General features: G+C 42.1%; 1 protein-coding gene across 3 annotated transcripts in view; it reads left to right on the forward strand.

Annotated features, from left to right (window-relative positions):
* Pcsk5 (proprotein convertase subtilisin/kexin type 5) overlaps positions 1 to 14,845 on the forward strand; it is a 434,973-nt gene that overhangs the window by 45,968 nt on the left and 374,160 nt on the right. For all 3 annotated transcript variants that reach the window (XM_059259884.1, XM_059259894.1, XM_059259903.1), the window contains exon 2: positions 972 to 1,076. In XM_059259884.1, coding sequence (XP_059115867.1) covers positions 972 to 1,076 — 105 coding nt within the window. The remainder of the gene's footprint in view (positions 1 to 971; positions 1,077 to 14,845) is intronic.

Genomic DNA, 14,845 nt, shown 5'->3' on the forward strand with positions numbered 1-14,845 from the left:
GCCTTTAGTGTGTCATCTTGTCTGTTCATCTCCACCTTATTTGAGACAGTGCCTCTCAGTGTACTTGGAGCTCACTGATCAGCTAGACTAGCTGACTAGTTGGCCAGCAGGTCTCAGGGATTCTCCTGTCTCTGCATTCCACTCCCAGGCAATGGGGTTGTACACACTGGCATGCCTCAATTGTACTTTGGTGCTGGGAATCCAGACTCACGTCCTCATGTTATGTATCAAGCACTTTACCAACCCCTTTGGCTACAAGAGTACACTTGTTGAATGTTCTGTTCAATTGTTTATCGAAGTGGGCTGTTCACATTTGCAGACCTACTGGTTTTAACTGCGAAAGAATGAAAATGAGGAAATGAAATCATGTTAAGGGACAAGGACAAGATAAAGTAGATAAAACCATTTATCCCCAGAAGCTGAGCTCAAAGATTGTTCTAGAAGTTACCACTCTACTTGAGGGCTGTGCCTACTCTCTGCTGATCTAAGTAGTGCTGCTATCTTTGTGAATGATCATCTGCTTAAGACATGTTTCAAATTAACTGTATAAATAACCTGTCGGCATCCTTCATTGTCTATTTCTCACAGCAAACAGAATGCAATGTGTTTTTATTAACTAGAGAGCTATTTGACTTTTCCCTCTTTCCCACATTTGGATATAGATTGATATAGCATTACTTAAAATGCTGCATATAAATTAAACATTAAACAGGCGATATGGAGAAGCTAACTGCCCCAATAGAATCTTTAGTTCTGCAGTCACTGCCTGAAGGACACTCATATTTCATATCGGATGTCCTTCTTTTGAAAAGTGACCAAAAGGTTCAAGTGACATTTAAGTATATCAGGCAGCTGCATAATTTATGGACCTTTTTGCTTTGTGTTCTTATTTGGATGAAAAACAAGGAAACAGGCTGTCTTCAGACATTAACATGTTCCCCCTGTGCTCTTCCTCCTACCTGTCCCTGCAGATTGGTGCACTGAAGGACTACTATCACTTCTTCCATAGCAGGACCATTAAAAGGTCTGTTCTCTCGAGCAGAGGAACCCACAGTTTCATTTCAATGGAACCAAAGGTAAGAAAAAACCAGTTGGACGGGGACCAAGAAGAGATGGTTCTGCATTTTTCATTGGTGATAACATGAGGAGCCAGTGACCAAGCATGAGGCTCCTGTTTCTAGATCTGTCATAGTATCCTTTGGTAAAGTATCTGCTCTCGGGCAACAACACTCAATGGCTTGATTTTTATTGACATGCCACTGCCATCCCAGGTGTGGAGCAGCTCAGGGGTAGCCATAGATATGAGCTTTTATGTAGAATTGAGAGAGGCTGCAGCTTGAGAAGACAGGTCAATTGAACACGTCTAAAGGAAGAAGAACATGCCATCTCTCATACGCATGCAGCTTGAGGTCCTGTGAGCTCCATGGGTATGAGAAGACAACTAAGACACTGACATCAAATTAAATAGCTGTCTTTATTAATTAAGTTGGAGGAAGGGACTGACCTCATAGAATTAGCTCTCTCAGACGTGCTAAGTAATGGAGAAACAGAAGGAGCTGTGCCAACTTACCTTAGGTCCTCTGTGGGTTCATGGTATATAATTCAGTGATTAAGTTATTTTGCCTCTTCCCCTTCATTGTGATTTTGGTTTGCCATAGAACTCATTCTCAAATAGACTGGCAAACAAGTCCCTACCAGCAAGCATAGCAGCCTCAGCTAGAGGCTCTTGGAAAATTCTTGTTAAAGATGCTCTTATATGAATTCTTGTGCAATCCAGTGTGTGGTTTGGAGTCTTGCCTTCTGCTATGGGCCATGGTTTAGTTTACTCTGTGTCTTAAGCAAGGTTTTTGTGGCTGTGAAGAGACACCATGACCATGGAAACTCTTATAAAAGAAAACATTTAGTTGGAGCTGGCTTACAGTTTCAGATGTTTAGACCATTATCATCATGGTGGGAACCATGGGAGCATACAGGCAGACATAATGCTGGAGAAGTAGCTGAGAATTCTACATCCAGATAGGCTGGCAGCTGTGGTGATATTGTGTTCCCCAGTATATTGTGCATCCTAATAAACTTATCTGGGGTCAGAGAACAGAACGGCCACTAGATATAGAGCTCAGAAAATGGTGGCACACACACCTTTAATCCTAGCATTCAGGAGGCGGAGATCCTTCTGGATCTCAATGAGTTCAAAGCCACACTGGAAACAGCCAGGCATGGTGACACACACCTTTAATCCCAGGAAGTGATGGCAGGAAGCAGAAATGTATATAAGGCATGAGGACCAGGAACTAGAGCCTGGTTAAGCTTTTAGGCTTTTGAGCAGCAATTCATCTGAGATCCATTTGGATGAGGACACAGAGGCTTCCAGTTTGAGGAAATGAGATTAGCTGAGGAATTGGCAAGGTGAGGTTAGCTGTAGCTGGTTCTGTTTCTCTGATCTTTCAGCGTTCACCCCAATACCTGGCTCCAGGTTTGTTTTTATTAATAAGACCTTTTAAGATTTGTCTTAAAAGTCAAGACACACTTCCTTCAACAAGGCCACACCTACTCCAATAAGATCACACCTCCTAATAGTGCCACTCCCTATGAGTCTATGGGGACCATTTTTATTAAATCACTACACTCTGTTTAATTTTTCCCTGGAATATTATGGCACAGTATTTATGACTGAAATTATATCTCAGTAGTTAGAGAAAACACATATCTTTCAGGATCCTCCTTCTGTGTGGCATAGGGTCACTCAGTGACCTATAGATAATGTATACATATTTATTTCTATTTAGACTAATTTTTCTGAAAAAGAAATATGTTGGGACAGTTTGAATTTGCTATGTTTTAAAAGCAAAGTCACAGGTTTTTCATCTGTTAAACAACTGTCTTGAATATTGGCAATTAGTACATTTTTTTCTTTTAAGCCTCAGGTGCAAATCCACATGAGTTGGAAAAGTTGGTTTGAGAGTTACAAAGGGAATGTGATGAGACTTTGTCTACCTGAGGAACAATTTACCATGTAAGGAGCTCTTCCCATCCTTAACGTTATCTCAGGCATCTTGGTTTTCTTTTTTCTTATCTCTGTGCATGAAATAGCTTGCATATGAGCCAGGAGAAACCTTGGATCCTGGGACATCCAGTACCTGAACACCACGCTCCTCACCTAGTCCAGGGGTGCAAGACTAATTAGGCTAGCCCAGAGGCAGCTGTGCCTTTCTACTCTTCCTCAATAGAAGGAATACCCAAGAGTAGGGCTACACCTTAATCTCCACCTTGCAGTTCTCCCAGTCACTGCCACTCAGATAACCACAAAGGTGGAGTTCCCTAGCCTTCCCATTGTATTTCTGTGGCCCACTGATTCATTGGCTATTTCTGGGTCCCCCTAGTGTCTCCAGCCCCGTGTTAGGCTCTTGGTGTCTCCCACAGCAGCTTTCAGAGACCCTCCAGATAGGATGATGCTTCTCAGAGTTGGGGTTTGGGGGAAAAGGAGATAGAAGGTATTGTTTTCCTCCTCCAATCCCCTCAACAAGCTTAGGCTCAATTAGCAATTTTTTTCTCTCTCCAAAGGTAACAGAACTCACCAACCTTTTTATTTAGAATGAAGGTGTAGAGAGAGCTTTCCAGATTCCCCATGTTTCCAGTCTCCCTTCTCTTCTTATTTGTCCCCACACAAGCATATTCACACACATACACATGGGCATTTTCAGAAGTGAGTTACAAATACATTCCTTTAGTTCAAACTCCTATAAATCCTGATAGCTTGAAGTCAGGGATCATGATGCCTCCAGAGGTTGCTTTATTGTACAGGATTCTTTTAGCTATCCTGGGTTTTTTTTGTTGCTGTAACAAAATACTTGAGGCCAAATAATATGAAAAGAAGTTTACTTAGCACATGGTTTTGAAGGCCAAATAAACAGCACAGTATCATCTCTGGTAAGGGTTCCCATGATTGTGTTACCGTATTGATGGCATGATGGTGAGAGTGTGGAGAGTGTGTATGAGAGATTTTACATGGCAAGACAGGAAGCCAGTGAGAAAGACAGGCAGGCTCTTTAAAAATAACACTCTCGTGGGACTTACTAACCTCTCTCACAAATCCCTCACCCCTTGAATATCCCATTAGCGACCAGGCTTTCAGTTCATGAACCTTTTGGAACAAACCACACCCAAGCCATAGCACTACATAAATTTCCATGTGCATTACACTCTTCATTCTGAGTTAGCCCCATGAAAGTACAGAATGAATGCTCTGGCATGCCAGTCACTCCTTAAAGTCTGGTAAGTGCTTGGCATGCCAGAGCACAATCACATCTGTGGGACTGGACCATGGGAAGTGGCTTTATGACACTGGCAATGTTAACTTCATGTTACTTTTAACTACCACCTTCTCAAGAAAGAGAAAATAGCAGGTTGAATTGCAGGGGACACACACAGCAAGTAGACTGGCTAAATTGCATGGCTACTTATGACTTTATTTAGAGGGTTCCAAAGAAGGAAAGCCAAAGCAGCAGCCTGGTGAGAATAAACCTCTCGATTGGTGAGAATAAACCTCTCGATTCTAAGAAAGTGGTGTGGTCAGCCGGGGCACATGAGCCTTGAGAGCAAGAATAGCCTTGATTCCCGCAGTCAACATTCCGTTGTGATTATCATTTTAAATGACAGGGATTCACAGACTTCTGAGAGGAGAGCACTAGATAATCATAACACAGCTGGACAGGAAGGGCTGGCACATTTGACAGCAGAGGGAGAGTAAGTCTTCCATTCTTCTGTGTCTGTGTGTGTGTTATACACATGTGTGAAGACATGCTTAACTCTGCTTGGGTGTGTAGAATCCAAAGGCCAAAGCAGAGTGTCTTCCTTCCTTCCTTCCTTCCTTCCTTCCTTCCTTCCTTCCTTCCTTCCTTCCTTCCTTTGTTTTTGAGATAGTATCTTATTGAATCCAGAGCTTGCTTTACTTTATTTTGGCTAGACTTCCTGGCCATGTCTTCATGACTTTACCCACATGATACCCTAAGCCATCATGCCTTTTTTTTTTTTTTTTTTTTGAGTGATCAACCTTTCTCCAGAGAACCAAACTCTTCTAAAACAATAGGCTGCTCCCACTCTCAGGGCTTCTTTCTTTTTAAATATTTAATTTTTAAACCATGTGTATATGTATTTGTCTGGGGGTCTGTGCAGGTGCCCACAGAGTGCACAGAGGGTGTTGGATACCCTGAAGCTGATGTTACAGGTGGTTGTGAGCTACCCTACATGAGTACTGGGAACCAAATTGGGTCCTCTGCAGGTGGTGTACCAACACTTAAATGTGGAACCACCTCTCCAGCCCTTCTGAGAGTTTATTAATTGACCTGTGTATCTATCTTTGCCAGCCACAGTTCAAAGTTATGAGAACCTGCATTCAGATCCCTGGTCCCTAAATAAAAACCAAGTATAGTGTCTGAAACCCCAGTCCTGGGGTGGGTAGAGTTGGCTGAGCCCAGGGGCTCTCTGGCCAGCAAGTCTGGTCAAAACAGCGAGCTCTGGGTTCAAAGAGCGACTATCTCAAGAACGAAGGTAGGGAGTAGTAGAGTGTTACAGGGGCCACCATCTGCAAGGCCACGCTTGTCCTGTCGCCAAGGCATGTGTAGACTGGAACAAGTGAGCAGGGAAGATAACTTCCTTTCATTTTTCTTTTCCTTATCAAGAAACAGAAAAACTTAAGTCACAAGTTTTCAATTAGAGATGTAGGGCTTACTGAGTTACAGAAAAACAAGAACAAAAAACAAAAAAAACCTCAACCATCCAAGTATAAACTGCCCTTAAGTTAGCTACTCATGACTAATTGCATGAGAACAGCTTTCTTTCTTCATATTAGATCTTATCTGGAAGGTTCTGCCTCTCTATCTTTTGTATTTTCTTTTTCCGGTTCTTTTCTCGTCTTTAGATCTCTTACAGGTTGGATTGTATCTGAATGCAGGACAGACACAGTCTGTACTACAGACTAGGGTGAGAAGAAGGAGCTCTTCCTTCTTGAGTCATGCAGCAATGCCTCCCTCATCACATATATGGATGCCTGTCTCATGAAGGACTGTTCAGAATAGTCATCTTGCTTTCACTCCTGTCTCTTTCCTGTGCGATCCTGGCACACCTTCCACTGCTCCCCTTAAGAGAGTGTTTCCAGATCTGTTGGACTGTGATAACCAAGTGCACACAAAATAAGGCAAAATGCCTCTGTATTTGAAGAGATTGAATTTGTTAGGTTTAATCTGCTTACTTTCATTTCTACGCACTGTACCAACTTTTGCCTTCCTGAATCATGCAGAGTGGTACGTCAGTAGTGATGCAACAATTCCATGAATATGTGAACCCTTGGCTTATTCTGCTGCAGAAAAACATTATCTCTAGGTCAGTGTGGCCCAGGCTTAAGTTCAAGGCTTGAAGTCATAGGCAAACTGCCCCGTTTGCTACATTTGTACATGAGCCATTTCCTCTGATAAGAACTAAGCATTCAAGAATTGTCTAACAGTGAGGGGCTGGAAGATGGGAGGCAGAAAGAGACAAAGATAAACCAGTGGAAGAAGGGAAATTCAAGTTCCGTTGTGTTCCAGCTTGCTGCCTTTTCTCCTGATTTGGGTTTCAGATGTGTGCTCTCCTTTATTTTTTTTTTATTTTTTATTTTTTGCTTCAAGATTGACAGCTGTATCTCTCTACACATTATGGAAAAATTGCACACATCAACTTTGAATTTGCCAATTCCCATTTCACCACACATTCATTTTATAATTCCAGAAAACCCTTTCACTGTCAGTTGATCTTTAAGTGACCCATGGAGGCCACCAGCACATCAGTTAGCTCTATTCTCGACCTGGGAAGAATCCCCCAATAGATCGAATGCATGCAATAAGCTGTCCACATACTTGATCTACCAGGGGACTTTGAAGATAAAGAAACCTGCAAGGAGTAGTAAGTATACCCATACACCCGAGGTCAGCCTCAGAAACTGCAGTGGGTTTTGTTCTGTTTTTTTTATCTGGGCTGGTGCATCTTAAACAAGTAGTCTTACTCTGAGTTCCAGTGCCTGCTGCACAGGGCCCCCCTCTCCTCTTTCTTTCTCTCTGTGTGTGTGGAGCAGGGTGTGTGATGTGGGGTGTGTGTGGGGGGGTGTTGTGGTGTGTTGTATGTGTGGTGTGGGTGTGTGTATGCGTGTGTGGGTGGGGGGGCAGTGTTCTACTTTCTATTTTAAATATGATAATGACATAATAGTTCCATAGGCTGATTTTATGAGTCTCAGAACATCGCCTAGATTTGTGCTCACTCAGCTCTGGAGTGATCTGGGATGTGCTGTAGTTAGTGGCTTTGGCCTCGTATTTCCACAAGGCTCGAGTGGCTGTGCTATCTTGGGATAGGGACCTGAGGCTCTGTGTTGTTTCACAGTCTCCTCTAACCATCACTCTGCACCGGTGAATGAAAGTGTTACTAACCCCCTTCAGAACACTTGGAGAAGCAGTGGGGGCTTGGATCTGTCGTTGAGCAAAGAGGATATGGGGGGTCTGAGGGTTTGAGGAGTTATCTCTTGTTTGAGGCTTTGTGCTGTACCCCCATTTTGCCAGCTATGAAATCTAATCATGCTAGGAACCCGTCTTTAGCTTTTGAAAGCATTTCTGAGTCTTTGAAACAGCACATTCTCCTGGGAGGAGCATGGCAGCCATACGTTTGCACCACCTGATGCATTTGTGGTAAGGAAATAGCCAGCAGAGCGAGAGGGATGTGAGGAGCGTGGTGGGTACGGAGTCCACTGTGTTCCCCACCTCCCTTTTTCCTGTCTTGCTCCCTCCCTTCCTGTCTTGCTTCCAGGTTTCCCAGATGTCTTGACAGACAGAACACAGAGGGTCAAATTGTACATTTTGTGGATAGTTGATGGGGAAGTTGAGCTCACAGCCAGAATCCCTCATAGGCAGGAATGAATTAAAAAAAGATTGCTCAGCCATTTTGGCAAGGCTGCCAAATATTTATAAAAGGGTGCTTGGGGATAGAGATTTCGTTTGAAAGGTCATAAATTCAATGCTTACAATATGAGTGCAGGTAACAAGATGTGAGAAGGCATGGAAGCCAATCTCTGGTCACACAGCTGAGTGGGAGCCACTCTTGCAATTGGGAAGGAACCGCTGTGCAGCTGCAGCTGGGTACACCCACCCTTGCTGCCAGGCCAAAAGCACATGTAATTCCCCTTTAATAGCATTTCCCCGAATTAAATGTGGACAAGGCATTCAAAATTATTAACTGTTTCTGTGAGCCAAAGAGAGCAGATTGGAGGGTTGTCTTGACCCGTGACCCCACAGGTTGGCTCTTAGGATTCATGGAAAAAAGCACAAATGATGGATGGTTCCTGGCCTTTTTGTGGTTGCTTTGTTCTGACTCTCCTCCACAGTGGGACTCAAATGTGGTTTCCCTCTGTATCTTAGGGCTTCAACTGAAATTACTTATAGTCCTGGAGATCAAACCCAGGACCGTGCACAGGCTAAACAGACATTCTTGCGCTGAGGTGTGTTTGCAGAACTAATGTCTTCTAGGAGTGTGTAGGCAGTCAGCAGGTCACTCAGGACCCCTAGCGGAAAGAGATGGGCAACTTACCTGTGTTTCTTCCAGCTTTCCACTGGCCTTGCACTAAGATCTCTTAGTACCCTGGAAGAATGCTTAACAGACTCGGAGTGGGTAGATAAGTCAAAAGCATAAAGATGAAAAGGAAAAGAAGTGATGGCTATTAAGAATAAGACAGATTCAGTGAGGAAAGGTTGCACAATCTCCTCAGCTATTTGAAGGAAAGTAACGAGCTGTAAAACCTGGGTTGGTTTTTTTTTTTTTTTCATAGTGAATAAAATATTTCTAAGATGTTAAAAACATCATATTTTTAAAGCAAGATCTCACGATGTAGCCCTGGCTGGGCTGGAGGGTCAACAAACCATCTTTAAAAACCCAAACCATCTTAAAAGGTCTAAAACCATAAATAAGCATTGGATCTAAAAGGTAGAATAATAAAACTCTGACATTTTTTGATCGGGATTAAGAAGAGAATTTTGATTGTAACTGTTTTGTTGAAATCTTAGACAAATCATAAAAACAGAAATTAGCAAATAAGGGATGCATGGATACAGCCCAGAAAAGCCCCACACCACTTCACACCCAGAGCCACTCCAATCGTCTGGCCATGGACAGAAACCACTCCAATCATGTATTAACCACCGTGTAGTAAGTGCATCTGAATTTTGTTTCTGTGCACAGATTTCTCAAAGGTCAACCAATTCCTACAGTAAAAAAAGAGACAGTGTGACAGGGCAAAAAGAGCCTTTGAATTTCCATTCTATCTTTGAAGGGTGAGCTCTTAGCTTCTATCAAATCCTTGTGTTTGAAGTGCCAGCATTGCTCAGGCGTGTCCTTAAGCCCATGGTCGCATAGAATAGCATGAGTTCTACACGTAAGAAAAGATAAAATTGTAAGTTAAATCCTTACAGCAAAATACTAAATGATGATATGTCTGGACATAAGAATAGTGAAAGATCTATGAGAACATTTGCAAAGTTTACAAATTCTGCAAAAGGAATGTGAGATATATTCTGATAGAATTAAAAATGACTTGTCTGTTTATGACTATAGTTATGTATAGAATATAGCTGAAAATATAAATAAAATAACTTTGATCTTCTCACACTCTATATTTTTTCTTTAAAAAAAATTCCCTGCCTTTCACGTGACACCATGTCCCATCATTTGCTCCTTCTTGAGATTTGCCATATGTTCTGTGACTGTATTCCTTAGCTTTCTTCTTTCTTTTTGTTCTTCACTAACAAGATCTCTCTAGAAGGTTCCATGAGAAGAAAGAAGGAAAAAATAGACAGTGAGAAAGGACTGCTCAATTTCTGGCTTGGATGGGTGTCATTTACAAGGAAGGAAAAGGTTGGGACTAAGGCAATAGTTAGAATTTGTTGATGGGTCTTAGTGTTGATTTGCTTCATTGCCCTCATGTAAACTTTGGAGAGGCCAGGGTTCAGTCAGCACTGTTTTCTCTCATCTTTATGCTGAGATTGTCAGTTAACTTTAAATAGTACATTCACTGAACATCTTTATTCAAGTGACTAATAACTATAAAAAGCATAAAATGGCATGTACAGAACGGTACATTTTTATCTATCACTATGGCCCACAAAATTTTTCCTTCCTTGTAACTGGTACATGATCAATGTAGTTACCAAAGGCAACAGTAGAGCAATCATTTTTGAGTGTTCTCTCTGTACTCCTTTTTTGAATCATTCAGTGACGTGCTTTGCGGTGCCAGTATACTTTATCTTGGAGCTGTGACTCTGTGTGCCTTCCTCCTCTGCACTGACACCGGCGTGTTTCATCCCACACCATCCTTGGCCTGGTTCATCACCATCACCTCGGCTGGCTTCTGCTTTTGATTGTCCACAGTCATTCTCAGGCAGTCCACTGCCAAACATATAACTGTGGTTGAGCTTTCCAGTGACTTTCATTGACCTTCAAATAAAATCCCACTTCTTAAAAATCATCTTCCAAAGCTGCTTGACCAGGTTTCTTCCTAATCCTTTAAACTTTCTTTGTGCTCATCACACTGAACCTCATCTTTCTCTGTCACTTCCCATCTTTCAGTACTTAAAACTCTTTCCCCTGTTCTCCACGCCTAATGCATGTTTTCATTGGTTTTTGCATGGTGTATGACTCTTCCTCCTCCTCCTCCTCCTCCTCCTTCTTCTTCTTTTTCTTCTTCTTCTTCCTTCTCCTCCTCCTCCTCCTTCTTCTTCTCCTCCTCCACTCCCTCCTCCTTTTCCACCCCCTCCTCCTCCCTTGTTCCTCTTTTGTTTTGTTTAATTTTGTTTATTGAGACAGTGTCTCACTATGGAGCCTTGGTGGGCCTGGAGCTTACTATGTTGATCAAGCTAGCCTTGAATTCATAGAGATCGACATTCCTCTGCCTCCCCAGTACTGGGATTAAAGGCATGTGTCACCACACCTAGAACTAATAAAAGGTGTCTCTTCTATTTCAGGTTGAACCCTATGTAGAGGAGGATGATCTTGAACTCCCAATCTTTCTGTCTCTCCCTCCCAAGTGATTTGATTCCAGGCATATGTCACCACACTCAAGTTCTCAGTCTTTATGTTCAAAGTATATGTTATTTCCTTTGGATGATTTTCCTCATAAACATTGTTGAAGTAGATCCTTAATCTCACTCTCTGGCTTCAGCATATTAGTGTCTTTTGTATATCTACCTAGATATAAAACTATATTGTAGCTGAAGTTTTCCTGGTTCTTCCCAGCTCCCACCGCCCTGCAGCTGCTTGGACCCAAGTAAACACACAGAGGCTTATATTAATTAAAACTACTCAGCTATTAGCTCAGGCCTACCACTGACTGGCTCTTACATTTAAACTAATCCATAATTCTTATTTATGTTTAGCCATGTGGCTTAGTACCTTTTCTCAGTTCTGCCTTCACATCTTGCTTCCTCTGTGTCTGGCTGGAGACTCCTGATTCAGCCTTCCTGTTCCCAGAATTCTCCTCTCTACTTATCCCACCTATACTATACTTCCTGCTTGGCTACTGGTCAATCAGCATTTTATTTATCAACCAAATCAGAGCAACACACATTTACAGCACACAGAAAGACATCCCCAGAACTCTATTGTTTCTCTCTTTGTTGTTTTGTCATTTCCAGGGTGTAAATGCAAGGCAGACAGGAGTCCCTTGTCTCTTATAAACTAGGATATTCCAGTGACCTGGAACACTGCATGCCATGTGGAAGCCTTTAGTAGAATGAGGATAAAAGAGGGCTATTGTGTTGTTTATAAAGGAAGATGGAGGCAGTAGGAAAACTGGGAGCTGTAGTTTTCTCTTAAATCACCTTTCGATGGCATACAGGGCACTGTTTCCTTTCAAGTGTGGACATACGTGCAGTCATTGGAGAAACACTGGTAGAAAGGAATGGAGTCTGGCTACATTCTAGAAGTCTGCATTCTGCTCTCCACTTTACTACTGTCTTAGAGCTGCTATCAGCATGTCACTTCTCATTGGTCTTACTTCACTTGTAAAATTAAGGAGTAGATGAGCTATTTCCTACTGTTCATTTCAAACCATTAATTACCATCTTGAGTGGGTGTCATTTGTGATTTTTCTATCGGTCCACGTTGCCATTGGATGTGCGTTTTTCATATTCCCTGTTCTACCTCATTTCTGAACATCCTTCATCTACTTTTCTCTATATTTTTTAGAATATTTGTTATCATATTCAACTCCATGTGTAGATATGCTTGTCTAGATGAGCTGATTTTACATTTAGACTGGAAATTAACCCACTGAGTTTGAAGATGGAGATAGACTCCAGAGGCAAACTTCACCTATCAGCTGTGCACTTTTTACAGAGCGGCAAGCCCTGCAGCTTGTCATCATCTGCAGTGATACAAGAGTATGTTAATGATGCAGTAATTAGTGATGTTCCTGGAGTTCTTGAGGAGTACAGTTCAGAATGGTAAGACACCACACAAATCTTCATTACTTGGTGTAGAAACCCAAGCTGATAACTAATTTCTGGCTTCTTGCCTGGACTTTCTATAGCCAATGATGAGCTCTTTGTGACAGAGACTAGGGGAAGCCTAGTCCAATGCCTTGTATATCATCAACTTTCCAGAATGGCCAAGGAGAAAGCAAAGTGACAAATGGTTGTTTGACTCTGGGTCTGCTCTCTTGTTCCTGGGAGACTTTGGAGAGAGATGCATGTAGTGTGGTTTCTGGGAAATTTGAATATTTTCTAGAAGTCACCAACAATTGAACACATTTTAAAGACATCTGACCATAGTAATTACAAATTAGAAATATATTAGAAGGTGGTGGCTGAGTCAGCAGAGGAACTAGAAGAGGCCAGAATAAAATAATACAAAAACAAGGGGGAATATGGTAGATGAGAATTATTATTGGCTATGTTGATTCTACTGGTAGTCCACTGGCAAAGCTGAGCAAGCATCTTCATCCATGAGTTCTGAAACCCAGTCTGCCATTCTCAGATAAGAAACTAGACTGTGTAGCTAGAGTTTTCCTGCCTGGCCCACAGTCAGGACAAATCTCTCTCACCTGCCAGTCCCACAGCTGCTCAAACCTGACCAAGTAAACACAGAGACTTATATTGCTTACAAACTGTATGGCTGTGGCAGGCAACTTGCTAACTGTTCTTACAGCTTAAATTAATCCATTTCCATTAATCTATACCTTGCCACATGGCTCGTGGCTTACCGGCATCTTCACATGCTGTTTGTCATTGTGGTGGCTGGCAGTGTCTCTCTGACTCAGCCTTCCACTTCCCAGCTTTATTCTCCTCCTTGTCCTGCCTATGCTTCCTGCCTAGCCAACGGCCAATCAGTGTTTTATTTATTGACTAATCAGCAACACATTTGCCATACAGAACATCTCACAGTAAAACTGTGTCCTGAGGCCAAACCCTTAAGTCTCCAGACAAGAGGCAGATCTTGTTCTAGAGATAAAATAGTCTAGTTATGTCACCTAAGATGTGGCATGCTTTTCAAACTTACTCCTTGGATTAGTAGGGATGAGGAGATAATCTTCAACTCATTTATCATGGCCAGGAAAGGATGGGGAAGGAGTCTTCTTGAGGGATTTTCTTAACATTGGGATAGCCACAGTCTTCTGGGAACAAGAGAACAGACCTAGAGTCAACCAATCATTTGCCTTTTTGCTTTCCTCCCTTCGCCATTTTGGAAAACTTATGATGTATAAGGCACTGGGCTATTCTGTTGCTGAAGTAAGGGCTTCACCTAGTCTCTTCTCACACTGAGCTCATCGTGGCTACAGAAGTTCAGGTAGGATGCCAGAAACAGGTCCTCAACATCAGTCTACACCCTAGACAAAACTGCCACACTGTGAAGCTACAACTCGAAAGCACCAATTAATGTACATTTAGAAAGCTTTCAAGTAAAATAACTCCAAGTTTATGTCTACCAAAGACAATAACAATTTTTTTTAGTTGGGTCTGTCTCAAACATAACACAGAACATACTTTTGCTAAAGTATTTGTCATTTATCTTAAATTCAACTTTAACTCGGCACCTTGCATTATTATTTGGTAAATACAGCAACCTCAATTTACACCTAAATCATTTGAAGATTAAAGGTAGGGAAAAATAGACCAAATACTGAGAAACACAGCTGACAATAAGAACTCTCCAAATCTCAGTATCCATGACAACAGTAAGTCAGTAGATGTCTCTTATTCCTCTCTCAGGAAATGTGCCTTGAAAACATCATTACTATAAAGGAACATGATGGAATAACCATAATTATTTTCCCATGTATTCTATGATGGGGCCTTTAGATTGGTTTTCTGCTTCTAAAAGTACCCATAATACAGCAATCAAGTCCCCTCTGACAGTGACTTCTTTCTGTTTTGTTTAGTAGAAAGAAAAACTCATTCAATACTTTGTAAAACCTTTCCCCAAAACTATTATTCTCCACATTTGATCTTTAGGTTCCTGCGTCTGTGTGTGTGTGGTGGTGGTGGTGGGGGGATTGTAGATTTTAGGAAGCACAAAAGTAACCCTGTTGTCACACAATCCCTTCAGAGGAGGACGTTCAGGTTCCATAGACCTGAGTCCTAGGAGGCAGCTAGCGCTAACTAATAGGATCTGGGTCAGGAGTCTGGCCTGGCATCAAGCCTGTGATTGCTGAATTGCCCTGAGAGGGCAAAGGTACCTATGAACAGCAAGATGTGGGCATAACAAGATGAGTCACCAGTGCATAGAGCTGGCTGCTCTTGGTTTCATGTCTGGACAGCTTAGATTTTGGGGAACATTGGAT

Source organism: Peromyscus eremicus, chromosome 1 (assembly GCF_949786415.1).
Source record: "Peromyscus eremicus chromosome 1, PerEre_H2_v1, whole genome shotgun sequence".
Classification (NCBI taxonomy): Eukaryota; Metazoa; Chordata; class Mammalia; order Rodentia; family Cricetidae; genus Peromyscus; species Peromyscus eremicus.